Source organism: Sesamum indicum, linkage group LG2 (assembly GCF_026168435.1).
Source record: "Sesamum indicum cultivar Baizhima isolate 11 linkage group LG2, ASM2616843v1, whole genome shotgun sequence".
In the NCBI taxonomy this organism is placed as follows: Eukaryota; Viridiplantae; Streptophyta; class Magnoliopsida; order Lamiales; family Pedaliaceae; genus Sesamum; species Sesamum indicum.
In genome coordinates, this window is record NC_142658.1 from 20991420 (window position 1) to 21017413 (window position 25994).

General features: G+C 36.4%; 3 protein-coding genes across 5 annotated transcripts; all 3 read right to left on the minus strand.

Moving 5' to 3' along the window:
• Positions 1–1073: 1073 nt before the first annotated feature.
• LOC105156407 (Transmembrane amino acid transporter family protein) lies at positions 1074–4399 on the minus strand. Its single transcript, XM_011072526.3, has 8 exons — positions 4240–4399; positions 3997–4136; positions 3201–3584; positions 2689–3082; positions 2488–2593; positions 1680–1771; positions 1493–1561; positions 1074–1374 (listed from the first exon to the last, which is right to left on the minus strand). The coding sequence occupies exons 1-8, from the start codon at positions 4267–4269 to the stop codon at positions 1276–1278; spliced, it is 1314 nt and encodes a 437-aa protein (XP_011070828.1). The 5' UTR covers positions 4270–4399; the 3' UTR covers positions 1074–1275.
• Positions 4400–10886: 6487 nt separating this feature from the next.
• EMB2768 (Tyrosyl-tRNA synthetase, class Ib, bacterial/mitochondrial) lies at positions 10887–12554 on the minus strand. The gene has a single exon (XM_020692111.2). The coding sequence runs from the start codon at positions 12464–12466 to the stop codon at positions 11063–11065; it is 1404 nt and encodes a 467-aa protein (XP_020547770.1). The 5' UTR covers positions 12467–12554; the 3' UTR covers positions 10887–11062.
• A 427-nt stretch (positions 12555–12981) lies between these two features.
• Positions 12982–24666, minus strand: LOC105156408 (mediator of RNA polymerase II transcription subunit 25). Of its 3 annotated transcripts, none has more exons than XM_020691999.2 (15): positions 24366–24666; positions 23390–23420; positions 23204–23267; positions 22012–22142; positions 19925–20128; positions 19772–19837; positions 19038–19248; positions 17925–17992; positions 17007–17831; positions 15538–15615; positions 14911–14939; positions 14377–14445; positions 14173–14257; positions 13656–13742; positions 12982–13537 (listed from the first exon to the last, which is right to left on the minus strand). In XM_020691999.2, the coding sequence occupies exons 1-15, from the start codon at positions 24461–24463 to the stop codon at positions 13193–13195; spliced, it is 2391 nt and encodes a 796-aa protein (XP_020547658.1). In that variant the 5' UTR covers positions 24464–24666; the 3' UTR covers positions 12982–13192. The 3 variants fall into 3 exon arrangements, with proteins under 3 accessions (XP_020547658.1, XP_011070829.1, XP_020547659.1); XM_011072527.3 differs by having other exon boundaries at positions 15562–15615; positions 24366–24665; XM_020692000.2 differs by lacking the exon at positions 19772–19837.
• Between the last annotated feature and the right edge of the window lie 1328 nt (positions 24667–25994).

Below are 25994 nucleotides of genomic sequence, written 5' to 3' on the forward strand. Positions count from 1 at the left end.
CATCATCATGTGGTGGAGTACTGTCCCACTTTCCACAAAAACCTGAACCCATTGGTCATAATGAATTGTAAGATATTTGACAACTTAAAAAGAAAATATTCGTAAGTACTTACTAAATTCTTACGACATAAAATTATAAAAAGAGTTTTATAAATTCTTAATAAGTTCTTTAGGGTCTAAACAAACCTTGTAGTTCTAATATATTAATAATAGAACTTCACTATTAATTAATATTTTAATAAAGTTAATTCAACCAATCGGGCCTGTCGTTGATTATTTGACAGTATGAACTCATGAAGCCAAAAGTCTCAAAAGGTAAGATGCTCCTTTCTCTCTCTCTCTTAATTTTTTTTTTTTACTTCTTTTCCGGGTGAGTTATCCTTAAGGTCGTGTTTGTCGAGGGTTTAAGGGACTGAAAGAAGGTTGGTGGGGAAAAGAGAAAAGGCGATAAATTGAAGGGAAAATGATTTTCCATCTACCTTGTTTGCCTAATTATAAAGACAAGACACAATAAAGAAAGAAGGTCTTTGTTTAATTGGGGGGGGGGGGGGGGGGGGGGATAAAAAGAGGTTTAAACTTTAAAGGCGAAAAATTATCACCCCTTTTTTTTGTTCACTCCTTTTCCTCCATATTCCTTTTCATTAAGAGGCTAACCCACGGAGTTGTTGAACAGCCTAAACAACTCAACTTTTGGAATTATAATTCATATTTCTAGATTTGTTTTTTGAGCGGTGATTACATACATGATTATATTAATATCTCAATAAATTAAACAATACATCAATAATAGGTTGGTTTACTTATACACACAACATAATCCTAGTCGAGCTTAATTTTAAATAACCATCAAAGTAGAAGGTTTTTTTTCCCCCGAATCATATAAATCTTTGTGTTGTTTTTTTCATACTTCTTCAAAATCTGCTGAAGGATATTCAAATGGGTCGTAATTCACATGGTGTGAATTTTTAAATTAGTACACGACAGTGTTATCACATTTATCATAACGATCTACATTCAAAATAGGGTCCTGTACATGAACAATTCAATATAAAAACTATCGTAAAATATCAAAGTGTGGAAGTAGAAATTGATTGATTGTGGATCGAAATTGACATGACTTTAACATGCGAATAGTATACACTTACATATATGGAATAATAATACATTAACAACATATGGCAGATGACGACCTTAAACGCTCAACAACATTAATAATTCTTAATTAATCCTACGAACACAACAGAAGAGAAGAGTGAAAATTAAGTAGCGCAATAATTAGGAGTAAAAATCATAAGTGGAGGAATCAGCAACGATATTTCGCAGGCCGCCGATGGTGGAGGCCACCATGATCATCACTCCCACAACTATACATGCCTGTTTAATTCACAAAACTTTTACGATCATGACCAATCATAACAACATAAATATTATCGTCTCCAGGGACGAGAAAATTAATGAAGTTGGTGTAATTAATGTCCGAATATATGCTTACCCAGTTGATAATCCATGAGCGGCTGAATCTCTGTGGTTTCATAATTTTCAGCCATATTATGCTAGGTAGCTGCACATTTTTGTATATTCATCACACACACACACATTTATATATAGTTAATTAATACCATATATAATATGATGATCGAGGATAAATAAATAAATAATTAGGATAATTAAGGGCTCACAAAGTAAGAAGTAGGAGCAAAGCCGAAGCCACCAAAGAAACCGAGGAGGTCACCGAAGAAAGGGAAAGTCACACCAATGAATAGGGTGAAAGCTGCAACATTCCAATTCATTCATATATATGTTTGAGTATATATGTATAATATAGCATGAACCAAGAATATATAATTCCTCTGCAAATTCATTTATTATTTTTCTTAATTAGATTAGTTATAGCAGACATAATTTCTAATTACAGGATAGTGTAATTATTGACTGTAAATTTTTTTTCTTCTAAAATTACGAAAATCCCTTCTTTTCATCTTTTGTCATTAAAAGAACCTTATATTTATCTCTCTTTCGAGATTAGATACCAAATTAATAATCACAACACTGTGTTTCTGAGCAAACATGGGTATTTTTGTCATTTTCCTAAACATGACTGTCAATTCTAAGGGTTATAAATGAACCTCAAATATTGACAGGTAAAGAATCTTTTGACAAAAACAAAGACAACACAACCCTTTGAAATTATTAAAGAAAAAAGCAACGTGATCCCTGAATTTTTTTTTGAAAAAGGTTAGGAGTTAGGTGCCCTTTTTTTTATTTAAGAAGATTTTGTGCCTACTGTACTTTTATGGGGTAAACTGTAATTAACCCCTAATTCAAATGAAAAGATGTTGAATTTAAACATTGTGAACTAAATAGGAGCATTTGTAATTTCTCTGAAATGAAGGGTACAGTAACAAATTACACGATCCATTTGGAGTTCATTTATAATTCTTTTTTGTTCGGTCAAACTTTATTTAAATTCTTTTAAAAAATTCTTACCAACATAGGCAGAACGAACAATGAGCCTGAGAGCAAATCCAGGTGAAATGTTCAATCTCTTCACTATGCTTCTCTCCATTATGTCAAACACCGGCATTGCGTAAACCTGCAACCATCACCTCAATTCACTTATCACATACGCATATCAATACATCCAATGATCATAAATCATTAACACATATTACATCCACACTACTCCACCTGATAGCTTCCGATGACATGAACAACCACCATCAGATTAGCAGCCGCAATGAGCCATGCCGGCCTCTCAAGCGCCACCAGTACGTTATCAGGGACTTCTTGTCCAAACGCCCAATACCCGATCAGGGCGACAGGGAAGTAGCATATTGCATTAACGAAATAGGCCAAGACAACGCCTTTCCACATCGGCACCCTTGAGGGCTTCTCAGGAGTGGATGGAATGGTGGCCTGAATCTCCAGCACGACTGCATGGCCAGCATAAGCAAATGTGATCTGCCCCAAAGCATTGAAGACCCTGAACATGGCATCAGCCCCACTCGTCTTCTTGTACGCGTAGCTCACGTTCGGGGCTTGTCCCTTGCTAAGGCTGCCCGCCCAGGCTATAGTTGAGTAGCTGCACCAAAAGTGCGGTTTTACTTACATTCTAGTAACATAAATTTGTGGTTGCAAAAGGTTCAACAGCCTGTCTTATATTTCCTAGCAGTAACATAACTGTGCAAAAGATCAATTACCATAGTGACATGATTGCAGCCGCCAACGAAACACCAGTGACAGAATTGAAGTCAGGCAGCTGAGAGAGGAAAAAATGAAGGCCTCCAAAGATGCAAATCCAGTAAGATTGCCTGATAGGGGTGCAAGTGGTGCAGACTATTTCCATGAATTTCTTGAGGCACTTCCCTCCAGTGACCATATACACAATATCACAGCCCACCTGGACAATGAGTTGCTGAGGCAGCACTATCCAGGGCCCGAGTCTTGGCCCAAAGGCATGTCGTCCCAGGTCGTAGTATCGGTCGAAACGAATCCCAGGAACGCATTCGTGGAGCCGTGTCATTTGCCACATGGTGTGCAAGGTGATGCACCATGATAGTATCATCACAAATGTTCCAGGTCCCCTGTGACAATGAGATACAAGGCCATTGAGGCAACTGAACTGGTAGATCAAATGAAACAGAAAAAGATAACCCTATGAGATTTGGTATATTGTAGAAAAGCCCCTCAACTTTTTTGAAGCTAAAACTAGTTCCTGCTGCAATCTTCAGATTTTCTCATCATCCAATCTTATAAATCATGGGCTATTTAAAGAGCTCCTTAACTTTAGAAAATAAAGCTAATTCTTCATTTTAGGCTATATGAATTTCTACTTATCATCTTGTCTCAAGGGAATACGTAATATAAAACATGACTGCAAGGAATTGCAACATAATTCTAAAACAAAAATCCTTCATTTACAATACATCAAAACTTTGAGGGTGTCAGTGTAGTTATCCCATAATTGAACTAGCTCCGACCAAAAATTTTACTTACCATCCTAAGTAAGCCATGGCATATGGCAAGCTGAGAACTCCAGCACCAACCATGGCTGTGACGGTGTGAAAGGTCGAGTACCACCACTCTGCCTCGCGAGGGGGGCCGTTTTCTGCCCATTTCTCATCCGACGGAACTTCCTGCAACAATGCATACAAATTAGTCACTACAGAACAAATAGTGCCAGTTTTTCTAGCTTAAGAGAACTGATGGTCAAAACAAGAAAGAAAGAAAGCAACTCACTTTGGGCTGTGGAGGAGAAGCTGAAACCATTCTTGCAACCTTAGCAACAGCTAGCACACCAAGAATGCAGGAGTTGAGTTGCTATCATAGGCTATTTGTAGTGGTTGATCACTTATAGTGTAAAGGGTGGTAAATGGCCCTTCTATTGGCCAACTTCACTTTTTCTAGTAAATTTTTGTTGCTTCATTTAAATAAAGCTAATATTTCTTTGTGGATATAGTGATCAAGACACACTAAAGGGTAGTAGATTCAATGAATTAAATGGTGATTTTGTAGATTCTTTGTATATATTGGATAAGACATGCTTAGAAAAGATTTAAATCACTTAATTATGGTAATTAAAATAAAATGGGATGATCATAATGGCACCACGAGTGGCTCAAAGTTGACTCAAATTCATGAGGCTTTTTACCCCTTTTACTTAAAAGTTGGTGAATTGCATTGTGGTCCATGAGTTCAGCAAATTGTCATGCGTACAAATACGGCCTGGTAGACCCACACCTTTTAATTTCTTTTTTCGTAAATGTAAAAGGTTAAGTCGGAATAATTTCATTGTGATTACTCCAACTTAAAAATCTAACGGGCATGGAGTATTCTTTTGTGCCAAAACTTGTTGAGATACTTATTAACTTGATCACCACAGTTCCACCAACATACTAATAAGTCAAGCTCAAAATTTACCAAATAAAGTATAATAGATGGTCCGCTGCTATGCCTTAATACGTCCATATAAAATAGCAAACTATACATCCTACATAAGATCAAACTCGCAACACTTGACAACTAGATCACCATCTTAATGGGCTACCTTTAAATAACTACACATGTACCAAAAGAAAGCATCACTTAGGTTTTGAGTTGAATTTTACGTCATCTACTTAAATTTGAGTAGTATTTTATTAGAAATTAATTTTATATTTTCATATTATATATATATATATTCTATGTGTAAAACTATAGATGATTCAATATTATACACATAAAATATGTATATAAATTATGTGCATAAAACTAAACTGGTCCAAAGAGGTCCAATCAATTCAAAAAAAAAAAAAAAAATGAGAGGCCCGTAACATTTTAAGAGACTTAATATGATCTGGCAAGCGGCTCTGGTGGGTGTCTCACAAAAAACAGATAGGCAAAAGGAGGACGTGCAGGACATCCCTGACTTGGACGATGATCAAAATCTGTCAAAATATTCGGCCTAAAAGATCCCCACACATGGTAACCTACTCTCCCACATGACACTTCATCAACTCAGCTGTCAGCAGTCACCATGGACCACATTGGTCCTAGGATGATTTTCCTAGCGACTGGGATTCCTTGCAAAGGAGGAGTCCCCAAGACAAAGTAAAGACGGAAGGACTCCCTAGCAACTAGGACTCACTGTGGATGAGGGGTACCCCCTGATTGAAGAGGAATCCTATTAATACACATCCAACTATGGATAAGGATGATATGTCCCTTATCCCAACCAACCCTAACCAACTTCCGCAAGAATCTTAGGTGGGTGGATAGACCCCCAACAAACGAGCATACCCCTATAAATACAGGTTTACTCCTACATACGGGGAACACCTTCATGAGACCTTATCACTCTCTAAACAATCTCTAAGTACTCTACAAACGCATTATCACGTGTTCTTGCACTTTTTATTGATTTTATTTACCATATCTCGATTTTCAATCACATTTATTTTACTTTTTGACTTTATTCAATCTCAAATCCAATACTAACTTAAGTGTCAGAGTGCTAACACTTTTTTTACAAGTCTCCCGTTAGGATTTGCATTTACTTCAACTAAAAAATTTGAATGATTATTCAGATTCATTGAACTCGTACGTTTTTTTGTCGCTCAATATAAAATATATAACCAAATAAAAGTTTCAAATGGTACGAAGAAAATTACTTATGTGCTAATAATATACTAAAATTTCTCAAGAGTTGGCCTTTCGGGTAGCACTGTGTTAATAGGGTAAATAGTTAATCAATCGTTATATTAATCAGTTACTAAGTACCTCTCAAGTCTGAACCAACCAGAACTGTCTGAAATAATGACGTGGTAGACAATAAACATGCATCACTTAGTTGTACTTAGAAAGGCTGATCCTCTGCTTATTGCCCGTGGTTACAGCTGACACTAACCTCGTTTTGTTTTTTTTTTTCTTTTCTTGCTTATTAATACTATCATTACATATGCAAATATCAAAATGTTCAATTGAACACATTAATCATTCAAGATATAAAGTTGATTAACATGCCAGATTTTAGAATGCGACGTATAAATTAAGAGCCTAATATGTATCAAAGAAGTGTCAGATTATCTAAGGAATGATTACACGTCACTCTTCTATTTAGTATTCTTGACATTTGTTTAGTCTAACAAATAGATTTTTCAATTAAACATAATTAATAAAATTTGTTCACATTAGCAAAAAAATTAAATGAATATCCATATTTATATGAAATTGATCTATTACTGATTTATTGCAAGTCAAATAAATCTTTTATGACCAAATTATTTTTATAAGGGTAAAGCTATACTCTTATGATATTCCTCCTCACATGCATAAAGATGTATGAGGGTAGCTTTGTCAAAAAAATATTTATTTGACCTGATCAGTAGGTAATATGTCAATCAAGAATAAATATGAAGTTTCATTCAATTTGCCTTATTAATATCAACAAATTTGGTAAATTTTGACTAATAAAAAATCTATTTGTTAGACTACAAACATCAGGAGTATTAAATGTAATTTTTCATATAATTACATCAAACTTTAGGAACGCTGTGTAATCATCCCATTATTTAATGGGACAATTACTTTTTTTTTTTGGGAGGGGGGGGGGGGGGGTTTGATTCACTGGCTCATAATAATTTTCAGAGAAGTCAAACTCATATTCTAATACACAATTAGAACCGCTGAAATTTTGGTCGACAATTAGAACATCCAGTGACAGAATTATAGTTTGTCCAAGGAGATATTACTTGTTATTCATGTGATCCTATGATATTAGGCCAACTATCTGCATTATTGGAGGCAATTTGCAGCAAGCCTGAAAGAAGGGTGAAAATCCCAGATAAAATTTCAGGTCAGTTTATACAAGGGACAATAAAAGCACTATAAAAATAAACTTATAAAGGAAGACATTTTCTTTTAGAATGAATTTGGATTGATGGATTTCAATTTATGGGAAGTATTTGGAGAAATGATTTTAAAGGACACTATTTTGTAAAAAGAATTTGAAAATACATCAATATTCTACAAAACATAATTTAAAATCAGGATTAAAGAATTTAAAATCCTTTAAATTTAGAATTTTATCCTAATAAATTCAAAGGATTTGTTACCACGGATTTAAAATTCATAATTTCAAATCTTTGAATATGCAACCTTATATGCCAGCCGTTACAGTAAGTTGTCTGGTGAGGTCAAGAGGATATTCCCAAACACTAAAACGCCCTCGGCACATGATTGTATCTGATTCATAATGATGCACTTTTTTCTGGAGATGGTTTCTAGACCTATTATGCAATTCCCATTCTTATTTGAGTGTTATGAAAAACAGTTAAGATACATTTCATAACCAGGTCTCCGTGGACGGATGAAATCCCCACAAATTCGTTTCGTCAAGGACAAAGGTATATTTTCCAGAGTGAAGTCGAGAGGAAATCTTGGTCCTAACGACATTTGAAATTTTCTGGAGAACAAATTTGGACTTTGTGCCCGATCTCCTATGCCGAAGATACATGTAACAAAATTTCAAGTGATTCTGTCAACAAATAAAAGACAAACATGTAGTGTCTGAGCATATATTTCATCTTGAAAAACCAACTGCTAGGATAATAATTTTGCAGGGAAGTATATTATGCTGCATGCAATTTGTGGAACCATGTCAAACAGAGGACTGACGTTAGATATAGTAGACACTGACGGCGCTGAGTTTGACCAGCCAACAAACTTAGCTTATGATGGTGGAGCGGCAACTCAACAAAGAGACCAAACATGACACAGCATGTTAAGCATCAATAAGCAACCGCTGAAGAGGCCATACGGACTCAGTATATTGGATCTGAAGGCAATTACAAGTACTGTGTGCTTATTATGTAACAGGAACAACCCTTTCATTCTGTGAGTTTCTGAGACAAAATTAGGAGGAGGTGGAATGCATTTTCTTTTTTTTCTCAGTTGGGATTTTGATCCCAAAACTAATATTCCTTGTAATGTAGTGGCCTGAGTCCTAATGAGGTGGAACACTTGAAAGGATCCACCTGCCAAAACTATAAATTTCTTGACAAATATTAAGTACCTCCGAAGGACAAGTTTTCAGCATATGTACAATATTTTTACCAACAACAGATGGTTATGAATTAGCTAATTGCACAACAGTCAACACCATAGTAAATCCGCAAAAAGGTGGTACTTAAAATAAGAGCATCAACGCAAAGCAGCCTTACGTCTCAGAAGCTGATGCACTCCAGTACCCCTGGCAGAAGTAGAAAGAATTAAAAGAAAACTAAAGAGTAAGATAAGAAAATATGAAAAAGGAAGCTAATGAGTGCAAGAGAATACGACAACATGATTATTGGAAGACTAACCTATTTAAACAAAAAACATTTTTCTAACTGAATTGTTCGAAATAATACCAACATTAAATTACCCATGATCAGACGCCCTTCTTATGCAGGTGAAGCATACCTCCAGTCTGGTGATGAAAACATGCTGGCCTTGTCCCTGTCCAGATAAGTTTCCGCAGATCATCCAATCAAAAAACCCTTAAGAGGCTGATGATCAAATTAAAATTGTCTAGCTGCCCAAAGATGTTCCTGTGTCATAATCTAGTAATGATTGTCTTTTGAATTTTTAGGTGATTATCTTAATTTCCTCATAACAAACTTCTAGGTGATTTTTTCAAGCAAAAACTAAACATATTTTTAGACAACCAGTTCGATTTACAACCTTGCGAGTTTTGAGACTCAACCCTAATTAACAGCTGAAAAGGAGACAGAATAGTAAAGACAATTGTTGAATGCTAAACAGAGCAGAATTCAAGCTCATTTTCGCGTAAAAACTTCAAGATCCACAAAAAGTTTTCACTTTATGAGCAGGGAATCCGTTTGAACCAGTTTGACAATATTCAATAGCAAACAATTCTTGGCGTTTGTTGGACAAGATGAGACAACAGAGCGAGTCTAAAGGTAAGTAGCTTTCTTCTTTACACCAATAACTAACAAGATTGTCGTAGCATCACAGAAGAAATCAACAAATAATAAGCAAAGTGAAACTCGAGCTTCCTACTCCCAACTGTAATAATACAAAGCTCCACCACCACCATGTGGCCCCCAACATGAATCTTATCCAGCACTATGCTTAGCCTTCATTGCAATACTATATCATATCAACCATCTTCTCGTCTGCATTGAGACACCATGTTTTTTACTCTATTCTTTTGTGGATAAAGATCACATGTTAGAATTAGCTTCTAGCAGCTTAACTGCTTCCATCCATAAATGTAAGTATCTAGTAGTTGGTGTTTAGCTGATATCTTCAAACATGCAATTTAATCATCATAAGTGGCACTCAGTTCTCAGGTGCTCCTCCATGGACTTGTTCCATTGTCACACCAACCAACTACAACACACTGGGAAAATAAAATTTTTTGGCGGTATACATATTGCCTCTGTCACATTCAAGCTAACATTGTCTTAGCCAACTTAACTAGTAAGTACACAAAAGTAAGATCCTTGTGAATTTGTACAGTATGTAACTGTCCTGAATCCTTTTGCATGATTGAACTCAATATTTGTATGAATCTTATTATCCAGGAATGCACTTCCTTGTGTCTGATCCCATAAATCCTATGATTGTAAGTATGCTGCACCATGAAAATGCTTGAGAATTTTGGAATATAATGGTGTTATTTGAGGAGGGGGTGAAGGGGGGCAGTACCACATCTTTTTCTGTACGAGATACTGGATTCATGAATCAGGAAGAATCGACAATAGGCCAAACTTCATTTAATCAGCAAGATTTCTGAAAGAGCCAATCTTAATCCTTCTTTTATTTTATTAGTTTTGAACATCAATTTAATCCTTCAATTAGAAAGTTCGTTTGAAATTTACTAAATAAACTATGAAGCTTCAAATAGGTGTACTACGACCTCCAATTATATTTCTCCTCAGCAAGTACTAAAACTTAATTAAAGTCACAGGCTGCTTTTCGATTCAACAGAGGGTGAAGCTCAGAACACATCACAACACAGATACAGCTCAGGAACACATAATACAGCAAACGAGTATAGAAAAATTAAAAGACCAAAACTTAGTTGGATTGGATATGGATATGGAGAAGTACCCTATCCATAGTATATCTATGCAAGATTTATTTAGTTCAACCAGAGGGTTTAGCTAGTAAGTTCGTCTAAGTGCAATCATGGACTTGACTATGAAAAGATGCTGAGTGATATTCACAACATATGAAGCTTGGGTAACTCTGGTCTGTATGAGAGAGTTTCAGATCAAAAATGCCAATGCCATTCGGTACTTGCAAGCAGTTTAAAATGTACTGCACAATGAGATTGAAGGATGTCAAAAGAATGGTTTTGCTTAGAAAAAATTTATCCTATCTACTATGAAACTAGAGAGTACAGATATAGTGTTCACTGGAATTGCTTTTCAGGGAAGAGCAAGTAATACAGGACAAATAAGCAAATGAGAGTGGAGCAAGATATGCCTTTCTTCCACCATATGTGATTAAAAATTTTGCATTTTCTTACACCGAAAGGGTCAAGAATCAAAATTCATAAGCAGCTAAAAAAAGATTAAGATACTCTCACGATCATCTTGTTCTTCTTCCCGGCTGATAGAAGGATAACTTTTCCGTCTACAATGTCATTAGGCTCAATCCTCTTGGCCTCACTATCAATTCTGTTGTTGTTCAAATAAAGTCCCCCCTGCTTGAGCAGACGGCGGGCTGCAGACTTACTCTCAAGCAAGCCGGTGCGCACCGAGAGATCTAAAAGAGAGAGGTTCAACACCTGATCTTGCTGCAAAGAAATGGAAGGAACATCTTCCGCAATAGTCTCTATAGTCTTCCAATCCAATTTGGTTTCAGCACCAGGCCTCAAGGCCTGAGTAGCCTTGAGCGCTTCGTCTAGTCCCTCTTCACCATGGACAAAACGGGTGACCTCCTCAGCAAGCCTCCGCTGAGCAGTATTGGGTACATACCCAGGGCTCCGCATTTCACTCTCAATCTGAGAAATCTCGTCAATGCTGAGGAAAGTTAGAATCTTGAGAAACCTGACAACATCTGCATCGGAGATGGAGAAGAAGTACTGGTAGAACTGGTAAGGGGACAAGAGGGAAGGCGAGAGCCAAATGGCACCATCCTCGGATTTGCCGAACTTGGTGCCATCGCTCTTGAGGAGAAGGGGAAATGTGAGTCCATAGGCCCCTTCAGTCTGAAGAATTCTGCGAATGAGGTCAGTGCCAGCAGTAATGTTGCCCCACTGGTCGCTGCCCCCAATCTGAACATTGACGCCTTCATCACGGAAAAGACGGAGGAAATCGTAGCCTTGGAGTAGTTGGTATGTGAACTCGGTGTAGCTCATTCCCTGATCCGATTCGAGCCTCTTGCGGACGCTCTCTTTGGACATCATAGTACCCACCCTCGCGAATCTGCCCACCTCCCTCAGGAAGTCCAGCAGCTTAACGTCCTTCCACCAGTCGTAATTGTTTAAAATCGCGAGGGAAGACGGCGTGGAGACCCGTCCCAGAATGTTCTGAATGGTAGCTGAAATTGAGGAGACGTTCATGTCCAGGGATACGGGATCGAGTTCGGGACGCTCGAGACTCTTACCGGAGGGGTCGCCAATGCGGCCGGTGGCGCCGCCAACGAGGGCGACGGCTTGGTGGCCGCAGCGGAGGAACCAGGAGAGAACAATAATGCCAAGAAGGTTGCCGAGGTGGAGACTCTGGGCGGTGGGGTCAAAGCCACAGTAGACTCTGAGAGGAGGGAGGGGGAGGTCGGGACGGCGGAGGGCGTCGGAGGTGAGGGAGTCGAGAAGGCCCCTTTCTTCCAAGATATGAACGACATTCCGGCGAGAGGAGTAAAGGCGGAATTGGTGAAGAGAGAAGGCGGCTAAGTATCTTGGAGGAGTGGTGGTGGAGCTGAAAAGGAGAGTTCGACAACAATTAGAAGCCGCAAAAGCGAAAGCAAAGGCCATAGCCGTCTGTCTATTCTTCCATGGCCGCTTCCCTTCTCTCTCTATCCATATATGTAGTAATGTAAGTGTAGACTGTAGTGGATACCAATCACATTTACTAATCTTTTTTCTAATTACATGCCCACCAAAACCAAATTTAAATTTGATGATGGGAAAATATGAGAGATTAAATTCAAATAAATAACACAATTGAGGAATATGTATAAAATTTATTGTGTTAAATGCACCTTGTTTTGAGGTAGCATTCACCCCTAATCTTTGGTTTAATACCAAAACTTGATTATTAGATATAATAGACAAACATAACACAGATATTAGATATAATAGACAAAATATATCTCTGTAAATTCATTTATTTTTCTTTGAAACTTACCAAAATCCCTCCTTTTCGTCATTTGTCATTAAATTAATCTCTCTTGTGAGATTATATAGCAAACAATTACAGAGCAAACATAAGTAGTTCATCATATTTTATATTTCTTTTGTCAGCCCATAGACATTGCATAATCCCTTGATACAGTGAGACAGTTATGGTTTCTGATTACTGCGAGATCAAGCTGATCTCAGTTTCAGCAAATATAGCACAGTTAATATTCATGGAAACAATACTCATAGCCTACATTAACTGAATTGTCATTAAATCTAAACAGAGAGTATCTAAGACGTTTTTCCTAGTTAGATCTACAAAAATATTCCATTTCGATTCATTCAATGAACGAATTCTTGTTAGCTTATTAAGGCTCCTCCAGGCATGGTCGTTGATCCTTGTGACGAAGCTTGTCCTTGGGACAACATCTGAGGCCTTCCACCACCTTGAATATAGGCTTGATTCATCATTCCAACCATCTGTTGTTGTTGCTGCTGTTGCGGAATCTGCTGCTGTTGTTGCTGAATCTGCATAGGCGGCGGTGGCTGAGGCTGCCCAACAGGAAGGGGTTGCTGTTGCAGTTGCAGATGCTGATGCTGCGTTTGCTGTTGCATTTGCGGAAGCTGCTGCTGCGGTTGCTGTTGCTGTATTTGTGCTTGCAGTTGCTGCTGATTTGGTATTTGCGGCTTAAAAACAACCATATCCTAGAAAAGGGAGTAGTTGGAAGCACTTACAAAACTTGGGTATGAACATGAAAGTATGAAGATATAGAATGTTCGATTACAGACGAGTACAAGTTGAAGCTACAACATCTGGTCTTACCCCAGGGAAAAGCATTCCAATCAACCGATGGGCTTTGTCTGAAACTGAGAGCAGCAATGTCTGGGACGGTAACTGTATCACTGCACACTGGACAATTGTATACAAAGAGAACTATAAAATTAACGTTGAAACAACATTAATCAACACAGTTCTTGGGATGTCACAAACAATCCATGTTCACTTGCGCTCCAACATAACCCTAAACCAACTTTTTCTTCACTGAGAAGATGGGCATGGAGGTGGCTGGGTGGAGTCCTTGTTTTTGTTTATGTTTTTCTCTTTCCTTTTTTTTGTTCGGGCTGGGGGCATTATTCCATGACTCATACTTTGATGAAAATAAAAAGTTCATCAAACACTAAAAATTCAGTAAATGTCCTCACTTTGATGCTCACAATCAAAGATATCAAGTTCCCTTTTGGCAGGCCAGTCCACAATGGTTGGCTCAAGGAAATACAAGTGACTTCTATCTCACGCATACATCTAGAAGGGAATTAAGGTTCATGTTATCAAGACTTACAAGCTTCTTTTCTTGCAGCTGCCCAAGAAAGCCATGCTGATTCATTGCCCGAAATACTAGAAAATCAGCCTTTCCAACATAATGCCTAGCATAATGGTCAGAGAAGTCAAACTCCTATTTAAATATACAACTAGAAATGCTGAATTTTGCATGACAATTAGTACATCCAGTAACAGAATTATAGTTTCTCCAAGGAGATATTACTTGTTATTCATGTGATCCTGTGATATCAGGCGGACTATCTGCATTATGGGAGGCCAATTTGCAGCAAGTCTGAAAGAAGAGTGAAAATTATAGATAAAAGTTCAGAGTGAAAACAAAAGCACTAGAAGAGGCCATCCAGACTTGTATATTGGATCTGAAGGCAATTGTAAATACTGTGTGCATATTATGTAACAGGAACAACCCATTCGTTCTATGAGCTTCTGAGACAAATTTTAACAGTAAGTGGAATACAGTTAACTCTTTTATCTCTGTTGTGATTTATCCCAAAACTAATATTCCTAGAAATGTAGTGAGCCTGAGTCCTAATGAGGTAAAACACTTGAAAAGATCTATGTGCCCAAGTATAAATTCCTTGACAAATGTTAAGTACCTCCAAAGGACAAGTTTTCAGTATAAGTAAAATTATTTTACCAATAACACAGATGGTTATGGTTTAGCAAATTGCACAACACCATAGTAAAGCCGCAAAAAGGTGGGAACTTAAAATAAGAGCATCAAGAAAAATAGCCTTACGTCTCAGAAGCTGATGCACTCCTGTATCCCTGGCAGAAGTAGAAAGAATTAAAAGAAAACTAAATAGTAAGATGAGAAAATGTATGAAAAAGGAAGCTAATGAATACAAGAGAATAGCCTGTATAATAGGGTTAATTATTCAATTATTATTAAAAAAGATAAATTATATAAATATAATTTATTTAAAATATATAATAAAAATATGTCGAGTCACGGATCACATCCGCGACTCGACTTAAATTTATTTGTTTTTTTTAAAAATTGCTTCATGTCGTGGATCAATTCCACGACTTCTTGTCGTGGAATTGATCCACCTTTTTACTTTTTTTTTGTTTAATTTTATTTTTTATAAATTAATTATATTCAATTAATTTTTAACAACATATTAAAATTAAAAAAATCATAATGTTAAAATTGAATTAATTTTAAAAATATATTGAATAATACAAATGTAAAGTGAATATTTTTTTTATATAATTTTAATAATAATTCAATAATTAAGCCCTATATAATATGCCATATAGGCATGACAACACGAGTATTGGAATACTAACCTATTTTAACAAAAAATGTTTTCTAACTGAATTATTTGAAATAATACCACATTCAATTATCCATGATACGCACCCTTCTTATCCAGGTGAAGCATACCTCAAGTCTGGTGATGAAAACAGGCTGGCCTTGTCTCTGTCCAGATAAGTTTCCCTGGATCACCCAACCAAAAAACTCTTAGAGGCTGCTGATGATCAAATTAAAATTGTCTAGCTGCCCAGAGATGTTCCTATGTCATCATCTAGTAATGATTTGTTTTCTGAATTTTTATGCTGCTTATCTTAATTTCCTCTTAACAAACTTCTAGGTGATATTTTCAGCGAAAACCAGGCATTCTAGACAATCAATTCAATTTACAACCTTGTGAGTTTTGAGACCCAACCCTACTACTTAACAGCTGAAGAGGAGGCAAAATAGTAAAGACAATTGTTGAATTCTAAACAAAGCAGAATGCAATATCATTTTCGTGTAAAAGCTTCAAGATCGACGAAAGTTTTTCACTTTCTGAGCAGGGAATCAATTTGACAATATCCATTGCCTCGACTTATGTTGGTGACTATAATATTCAGGCAAATAGTAAACAGTTCTTGGCTTCCCTTGGACAAGATGAGGCAATAGAGTGACAGTAAAGGTAATTAGCTTTCTTCTTTATGCCAATGACTAACAAGATTGTCGTAGCACTCCAGAAGAAAATGGCAATCAATAAGCAAAGTGAAACTGGAGCTTCCTAGTCCCAACTGTAATAACAGAAAGCTCCACCACCATCATGTGACCCCGAACATGAATCTTATCCAGCACTGTGCTTACACTTCACTGCAATCCTATATCATTCCATCTTTTCATCTGCATCCCACATTGAGACACCATGCATTTTACTCTTATCTTTTCTGGATAGATCACATGTTAGCATTAGCTTCTAGCAGCGTAGCTGCTTCCATCCATAAATGTAAGCATCTTTAAGTTGACAATTTTTCTTTTGCAATATACCCAAAACGATGTTCTAGTATTTTGAGGTTTGGACACCAGACAACTTTTCATTCAAGTCACTGCATGAGCAAGAAATACACATTTTTACTTTTAGGATTAGATAATGCAGACATGTTTTGGCTACAGTGATACTCAATATACCCAGTTACCTAATCTCAGTTGTTTGTAGTCTCTACTAGTTGGCATTTAGCTGAGATCATCAGACCATGCAATTTTTCCTGCCAGCCTGACTTCATAGAACTATGAGAAAGGTCCAGCCCTACCAAGACAACATTCTTTTTATCAATTTCATCTTGTACAGGGTTAGGAAATTGTTGGGCGGGGGAATATCATAGATCTAATATAGAATAAGACAGGGTAGTTAGTGGACTGAACATCTGGCAAAAAGTACTTCAAACAGCACCTCAACAGAACCAGATAAGAGCATGAAGTGCATGAGGTGCATGTTATAGAGTGAAAAGCAGAAAAATTGCCACAATAAAATGGCACTTGAATTAAAACAGTATCTCCAGAATAATCGAAGCTTTTCTATTTATACAATGATAAGGATATTTTACCTCCCAGACTTTAATATACTTTGATTGTGCCGACTGTACTGTACTTGATGTCTGCTGATTCAAGGGCATATTTGTCCCAGAGTTGTTGCTATTCAGACCAACAGGCTGCATCCCTGGTTGTCCTTGCTGAGACGTTCCTAGAGTAGGAATCATCGTGCCAGTTCCAGAAGGCATACCGGAAGCACCACTGCCACTCATCATGTTCTGATTCATATTCATTCCTGTCTGTACAATTTGTGTCACGGGATGATTTCCTTGACTCATGCCTGGTAGTGTTTGACTCAAACTAACACTTCCTTGGAGGGTACTTGAAGGTTGTGACATGGTAAGGCTAGCATTTCCAGAAACATTAGAAGCGGTCGAAATAAGTGATGCAGGAGTTGAGTTATGCACCACCTGTCCAGTTGCTGACACTGGCAATGACCCAGCAATTGATGTGACACCAGATGGGCCTGATGATATTACAGTTTGAGCAGGAGGGATTGAAGTTGTTATTCCACTGGATATCATATTTGAGAGCATAGGTGTTCCACCAATTGAAGGAAGTCCAATAGTTGAAGTCCCTCCAGCTAGGGCTTGACGTGCTTGAGCCACATCATTCAAAATTCTCACATTTGCCGGTGCACCAACTGGTCGCAAGGAGGGTGCCATATTAGTTACTGAAGGCTTCACATCTGGCACATTCGCATTATTTGGGATCATGTCCTGTGACGTTGATATAGGTGAAGAAGTTTGCAAGCTTGGAACCGCTTGCGAAGCAGCTCGAGGAACAGAAGCAATTTGTGGAAATGCAGGAGCTGTCATAGAGGTCAGTGTGATGGGCTCCTGAAAAACATTAAATGATGACATCTACAATGTCAAGCGGTGAGATATCAATTTCAACAGGGAGTAAATAAATTAAAAACTTATGGGCCTTACCACTTTTACAGTTGCAGGAGCAATATTTCCAACAGATATTTGTTGCCGGACCAGCACAGATGCATTCGCTGATTAGGAAAAGTTACTGTATCAGCATGAAACTCATATACTGACATGCATGATAATAGGATTCAGCAGAAACAATTCAAAAGATGACATAGATATCATCCCCTTTGTGATTCTCACAGAAAAATATACAAAAGAAAGAGCCAATTGGTTTTTGGATAATGAATAAGTGTATATAATTCTGTCATCTTTACAAACATATAATATATATGAACAAAGGCCCATACCCAATAAAATGTCTTAATTTAACATTAGTAAGGATCAGCAGTTTGGTAATGCGCCAAGCCCTGCCATTGTTTGAAAACTGTTGGTCTACAAATTTTCAGTCTCTATGACCACTATAGTAAACAATGGTAAAACAAGCACACAAAACTACATGTGCATTCCATAAAGAAGTAACAAACTGAGATGAGGACACTAAATTAAATGTGAGGTTCAAATAAGGCGCAACAGAAGTAACATATACTAAATCTTGATCAAAGTTAGACCTGCCTTCTTGAAAAACAAAAATAAAATTTCTAGGTCCCAGAAGGAACATATCACTTGGCATCAATCAAAGGACATAAACTTCCCAGAAGCTAATGCGCCACGTTGATGTTAAATCACTGGATCTCCAGGGACTGTCCTGATTCCCCATTAAGTATCAGGGTAGTATTATCTTTCTAATACCTTATCTTAACAAGCATTTTCACTGTCAAAAGACAAGCAAAAAAAGTGCAGTTTGGAGCTGATATATGAATCTTCTTCAGACAACTCCTACCCGAAAAAAATTAAAAATAAAATAGAAGAACTAATGGTGATAAAAAACCAAGGAGCATCTGATGAACTATGAATAAAACAATATTCCCCAACTTAATATGCCAGAACTTAACCCTTGCACATTGATATTTTTGTTGTCAAAGGTTTAAGCTTCATTCCCCAAATATCATAAACGCAAAAAGGAACCTAGCAACTCAGAGTTGTCTAGTACATTCAAATGTTAGATACTGGTCCAGAGCTACAGTGGATGAAATAGGAAAAAATCTAAGTTGAGCATGCAAAAGTCACCTGATGGGGCAGAAGCTGAGGGTAGCCCAGAAATGGGAAGAACAGGTGCCACATCTGTCTTGACAGGATTTTGATTTGATGGCAAACTTGTCATTCCAGACCGACTTAAAGAAGAACGGGCCTCTACAAAATTCTCTGAAATAAGAACGAGGAAATGAGGGTTCTTAACATTGTCTACAGGCGGCTCTGCAGCTCGTGGATTCCGTTTTCCCTAAATAAACACAGTAATAATAATAATATGAGCATGGTCAAGAGCTATTTGAGAAGACAGACGAAAGAGGGGAAAAATAAAAGTAGCTTTCACAATTTGTTTTTGTTTTTTATGTACCTCCCAAGACTAATAAATGTGCTTCAAGATTAGAACTCCGATGTAACTTGGATCAACAGAAATAGATAAGAAACGCCAATAGATTATCCGTGTAGGTGAATTCAAGAATCACACCCAAATACTCAGACCGACTACATCAATATAAGAATCAACATCAACTTCAAGAAAAGGGTAATTGTTTCACCAGCTCACACGAGAAGCTTCATATCATTCTTACACTGATATTGATTTTCTTGGAATTGTTCAAATGACTTATTCAATGGGAAAGCGAAATGTGCAAGACTAATAAAATGATAAATGATTTAGAATGTAACATCAACAAAAGTAATATATATATGCATTTAACAAATTTCAGGAATTTCAACAAGGTCAAAAGAATTAGCTTCAGGGACATATATGTCAGTACCGCATTATAGATTCCTCTAAGTTTTGGAAGCTGCTTTGGGCAAATAACAGAGAGAGATATTGCAAACTGCAGAAAAGTAGTACTCCTGAGATAATTGTAATATGAAATGAATTAAAACATAAAGGTGGCAGAAAAAGGATATGTGACCGGTACCTGAGCAAAAGATTTTGCTAATGTCTCTGCATCAGATAGACAATTATCAGGTTGTGTTTCCATGCTGTCACTCTTTTCAGGATTCTGAGGTTGTGGTCGATATACTGGTGTGGGTAACGGGTAAGGGTTGCTTGCAGCAACAAGAATGCAATGTCTCTGTCCTTCCACAATTTGATTTTGGTTTCCACTTGTGGAGGAGAACATCTGTAATATATGATAAATTACTCAAATTATCACAAGTTTATGAAACATAAAGTACATGAAGAAATAAGCAAAGAGAAAATACAAATTCTATGACAAATTGGCAAGCATCCTTTTGATTGTTTGCCAATTCAATCCAATATGCTTAGGGATCCCTCACGTTTGTTTGAATGTCACCGCTAATAAATTTTTTCAGATGAAATGGACAAAATTCTCAGCTAATTGAAAGCTAGAAAAAAGTTAAAAGCGTTTTGTTGCTTAAGATTGGGGTAAACTGAACATATTATTTTGCAATACAAACTCAAAATCCACTCATCAATCCAGATATGAATATAAATTATCAATATCATCAAAACATATAAAGTAAAGACATGCATATATATATATATGTTGTGTGCTTTTTATCCTCCACATATATGTGCATGTGGATATATCCTAAAACATGCAACTCTGGAAAGGCATTGGAGAAAAAAGATAATCCTTTCCTCTTAGCATTTGAAGAAGGTTTTGTACACCATTTTGGTACTTTTCTACTCTAACTTCACTTAATATAACAAAAACAAGAGACACGGAGTTTCCAGGTTTTGCATACTACCAACGATTTAAGTACCTTAAAAGTACCCTACTAACAGCCATACCATTGTCAGCTCCCAAGAGTCTCTAAGAAGAATCACTTTATGAAAAAATCACTGCATACAAGGTGGCAAAAGAGAAAGCAAAAATCATAGTCTCTTTACCCTTGAGTCCACAGGTCCTGGTGTTAAAACTGATTCTATCAGTCAGCTCTCTTTCATATACTTTATTTTCCAGGAAGTATCCTTCATTTTTGTTAGAGACATGAAAAACTGGATTCTAGCATATTGTCCCAGCATTATAGCCAAACATAACCGGTCATCAGCTATTACTTCCTAATATGTAAGCCCGATCTATAAATTAACATCCACATGCATTACAGAATGAGGTCATAGGCAACCATCGTAAAATTCAGTAGCTTAAAATGTACATCTTTGCAGCCTAAATGAGCTAGTGGCAATGAGACAACCAGAAGAAAGTTGACAATTGAGCCAAAAGAGGTAGTGGAAGGTGCCAAACTATTTCATTTGATAAGCAAAAGTCTTCAAGTATGAGAAGGGGAAAACAGGTAGATGCACCTCAAATGACCCAAAGTGCTACTAGAAGTGTCACATCACTAACTCTTGAAAAAAGACAACAATGAATAAATGAACTTTATGCCCAGTCCAGAATATAGCAACCCATTCTTCCTTGCATGTGCTAGCGCATTCACATTGCATAGCCTTAGTTATAAGAAACCATGTATGGATTTGATAATCATACTGGACAAGCAGTCCCACACCAAATTGCAACTTTTACCAAACCAGTTTAGAGGCATTCTCAAATCTAAAATACTCACAACAAGAGGCCTGAAACATTGCAGGGTCACTTGCCAAACTAGGAATTAAATGCTATGTACCTTTGGGAACTACAAGATATGTTGCTACTGCTTGGAAGCCGTCTTCTGAACCTATATCAGTCATTTCCTGAATCACAATGCCTAGCTACCCATCTTCGACTAAGATATGCTGCATTTAGGACATCATGTCCTAAAGGAGGGTTATCGTAGTATTCAGTCCCACATTTATTGAAAATGGGAAGAATGCCAAACTAATAAATATAGACCAAGCAGAAGTGGCAATCATAAATCACAATGTATTTTAAATAGATTATTTATATTACTTATTAATAGATTATTTATATCACTTAGTAATACAAACAACAATAAAATGACAATCACAGTTATAAGTAGCGGAATAGTATATTTAAAATGTAATTATGTACTGAGAACTCAATGTAAATGCATGTGCCTCAAAGAAGAGATCACCACAGACCATCAAAGCTTCTGCTAGCCCCTCAGCAATTGCAGCATCATTGAAACCACCACCTGCAAAGGGTATAGCTTGAAGCCACTGAAAGAATATGTCCATGTCTCTAGTCCAACCACTTCGTTGCACCAGGCAAGCTGAATCATAAATAAGGCAATAAGAGACGACATGGATGCAAGCAACACAGTACAAGAAATTATTAAGCGAAATAAGAATCTTGCTTAAAGTAGAACTTGAGATAAATAAGTCAATGAAAAAGAGAGAACCTTCATATACAGGGTCTTTGAGCAACTTAGAAAGAATTCATTGCTTCGTGAGATATCAAACCACAGGTGTATTTCCAGCAAACATAGATGACTGACTCTCGACAATTATGTCAATTTCAAATAGAAGAAGATTTCAGAGTAGACTATCTAGATAACCAAAAACTTTCTGAGAATATATAGCCCCAAAATCTGCACTGCAACGCACAATAAATCTTCCCCATTTTTATCTTCCTTTAAAACAGAATGGAGGGAGGAGTGCATATGTCTAAGGTACTCAGTTAAGGATTGGTAGAGCAAAACAAAGACTTTCTGATGCTGAGGAACTGTCAATCAAGAATGTAAGGCCTGAAGTTCTAAGAATTGGTTGACTAGGAAGAATTCTGAGTTGGGAACTGTGTAGACCAGAGTATTCAAAAAAACAAGAAATGCTCAAAGGAAGAAATAAGCTTGAAACATCGAAAAGGCATAAAAGACCAGGCAATCACACCTAAAAGACGAATCATTATTCCGAGAAGACCTGTAATAGTAGTTCAGAAGAGTGCCCTTAAACAGGATCTTGGCAACAAGTAAACTAGGTTAAGAGTTTGGGCTCTTACACTTGTCTCGGCCTAAAAGGCTGCCCCAAATGACAGAAACTATTTCACAATTAATTATCGCACCGAAAGCATATAGCATCCAAGAAAGGCAGATTTACAAAACACCCTGTATAACAACACCTAAGAAAATGAATAGACTTGATAGGTATTCACCTTCATGCTAAGAGCCAAACTTGAAATACATAAAGAACTTGAAGTGATTCAGCAAAGACCAAAATAGTACATTAAATTTCTTGGACCACATAGAATTTCTTTCCAATTTATTTAAAAAGTAAGATGACAGTACTATAAAGGCCCTGAATTTGTAAAAGAATTAAAGAAGAAAAGTATACGCACCACTGTAAGAACCATGAGCATTGAACATTACTAGTGAGAGCTCAACAGGTGTCATAGAGGACTTCTGAAGAAAACAGGAAACGGTTGAAAGGTGAACTTCGGAGTAGTATTGATGAAACATTGAATTACTGTAGTTGAACTAAAATAGCAAAATTATGACCTATGCCCAATGGTGCTTATGTTTACCTGACCCGTTGGCTCATTTCCGAAAAAACATCTGTAGAGATAAAACAAAGAAGCAAAAAAGTTATAAGAGTTTAATATATAATCCACATGCCAAGTTTCAATGGAAGATTCTGTTTCACAAGCTGAACTCCTTTTAAATTGGTTGGACTTGATCACTATTAAGCAAAGTTTAGGGGACAGAGTTCAGAACACCGGATGAACAACAATTTTACGACGAAGATGATTGACATGCTAAATCAACATCCACTTCCACCAAAACACAAGGAAATCAAATGGCACTTTTACTCCTCCTCTGCTAACAACACAATAATATGCAAACTCAATCACTGATAGCTAACTTTAATAATTAAAACTGCTGTCGAAGTTCTAGAAAATGAACTTCCTCTGTTATGTCTGGTAATGGACTAAAGGGGTAAGTAGTACTTTATATTCAGTTGCACTTGATCACAAGACGCAAATGCACCAAAAAGAATGTTTTAAATGCTGACCAGGAAAAATAAACAATAAGACCGATACTTTTAAGTTTTAGATGCCGAACAAGATAACACAGACAAAGAAAACTTAGTGGAAGACAAAATTGTACTCAGTTTTCAATGGGAGATGAATTACTACAAGAAATTCAAATAAACGGTGAAAGTGAATCAACCATGTTCCACAAGGAAAACAGAGTGTACAGCATAAATTAAAAGCAGTGATTATAAATATCAGCTAAGTATGTCAAAATGAACGGAATACATGCATTAATCGAATTAGAGATATCACAACATAGTCAAACTGCATTCTATTGGCATTCATTGTAACCCTATACAGAGTTCAATTTTACAAACCAATTCCCTCAAAAAGCAAGCCAATAACACGTAAACAAACTCTACAAGGGAGAACCAAAGGAGGAAAGAAAAAAAACTCTAGTAAATATAAACTAGACGCTGAATCGTTCAGACAAAGACAATCACACGCAGTGGGTGGTGTGAGATACCGGATGATCTTGTCGAGGTAATCGGAGACGATGGTTTGCCAGAAGGGCCCAATGGCGGCCGTGCCTTCAACGGCAACGACCAGCTGCTTGGGTGACATGCTTGTAGCAATTCCTGAACCAATCTAGAGCCTTTACAATTGAGTTCTTTCTCGTTCTTGAAGCTGGCACCTGACAACTGCCCGCTCTTCTGTGGTTTCTTGAAGCACTTTGGCTTGGCTGTTTCGAGTTTCTGCCAAGAAATTGTTGAGAAGGGCGCCCCTGTTTTCTTTAAATTGACGATAATTTCAGTTTAATTGACCCAATAAAAAAGAGACGACTCCAAAACTACGTTTTGAGTGGTGAGTTCATGTCTCGTAAAATATCGTGTTTTTGAGTTACACGAATGTATTATATAATGTATTTTTTATTACAATATTTTATTTCCATTTCTTTTATATGTATATTTGTTTATTTTATTTATATTTTTTTTAAATATTAATATATTAAAAATAATATTTGAGTTTGAACATAATAAATGATATATAATAAATAAAGCTTATTAAAAAAAATCCCAATACCACTTTGTACTTTCTCTTGAAATCCATCTAAGAATTTACGTTATGTATATTTAAACTTATTTTTCCATTTATTTATTTTAAAACCAATTTATTTCTATGTGTTCTAATTATAAATAGTTTGTATTTTTCATATTATGTAATTTCTCTTTTATTTCCATTTTATTCATAATTTTACTTTTTTTTTGTGGGTTATTTACAAGAAAAAAAATAATGAATGGTATTTATCGAATTTAATCGCGCAGCACACGGTTCTACAAACATATAAGAAAAATCATGATTTTAGTGAACAAATAAAACAAAATAATAGAAAAAAATAATCATGATGATGAAAAAGAAAATAATCCCTATGAAGAAAAAAATTGTGGAGTGAGGTCAAGGATAAAACATTATTAAACATTATTTTTAATTGTGAGCTTATTAAAAAAATAAAAAATTATGAGGGGGAAAAAAGTGACATGCAGAAATAATGTGAGTGAGAAACGTGGGGTATTGGATGAGAGAAAAAAAATTATAATTATAAAATTATTAGAAAATATTGAAATTACTATCATAATTGAATCTTTTTTCAAGAAAATAAATGAAATTTAAATTTGCATATTTTAACTTGATGAAATAACATGATTGGAAGATTAATTTCAATAAACCGAAAGGTCCATATTTAAATGGAAGGAAATTTGATGAGTGAAACAATGAAAAATTTGAATTTACTTGCACTTTAAGAAATGATTATTAAGAGTGATATTATTTTATTTCTCTTACACACTGAGTCGAGATTATAATCTATAAATAGTACCGAAAAAGTACGGGTAAATTACATTTTTGGTTCCATAAGTGGACCCGATTCCAATTTTAGTCCCATACTAAGGGCAATTCGCACATTTGGTCCCATAAGTGGATTTTTTTTCCAATTTCAGTCCCGGTTGGGGATTTCCGTTAAAACTTAACGGCAGCTGCTGAAATCCGTTAGGTGTTGTTAAATATGGAGGGAAAGCATGTAGAATTGGAGGGAAAGCATGAAGAATTGGAGGAAAAATCAACAACTTGGTGGAAATTACACTATACCCTCTTCCTT

Excerpts from the sequence above, each read along its gene's own strand:
- LOC105156407 (XM_011072526.3), bottom strand. The coding sequence starts at position 4,269 with ATGGTTTCAGCTTCTCCTCCACAGCCCAAA. Across the intron at positions 3,585-3,996 it reads GCCATGGCTTACTTAGGATG|GGGACCTGGAACATTTGTGA; the intron begins GTAAGTAAAATT and ends TCATTGTCACAG. Across the intron at positions 1,562-1,679 it reads TTGCTCCTACTTCTTACTTT|CTACCTAGCATAATATGGCT; the intron begins GTGAGCCCTTAA and ends AAAAATGTGCAG.
- EMB2768 (XM_020692111.2), bottom strand. The coding sequence starts at position 12,466 with ATGGCCTTTGCTTTCGCTTTTGCGGCTTCTAATTGTTGTCGAACTCTC.
- LOC105156408 (XM_020691999.2), bottom strand. The coding sequence starts at position 24,463 with ATGTCACCCAAGCAGCTGGTCGTTGCCGTTGAAGGCACGGCCGCCATT. Across the intron at positions 22,143-23,203 it reads TGCTCATGGTTCTTACAGTG|CTTGCCTGGTGCAACGAAGT; the intron begins GTGCGTATACTT and ends TTTATGATTCAG. Across the intron at positions 13,743-14,172 it reads AGCTGCAAGAAAAGAAGCTT|TGTGCAGTGATACAGTTACC; the intron begins GTAAGTCTTGAT and ends ACAATTGTCCAG.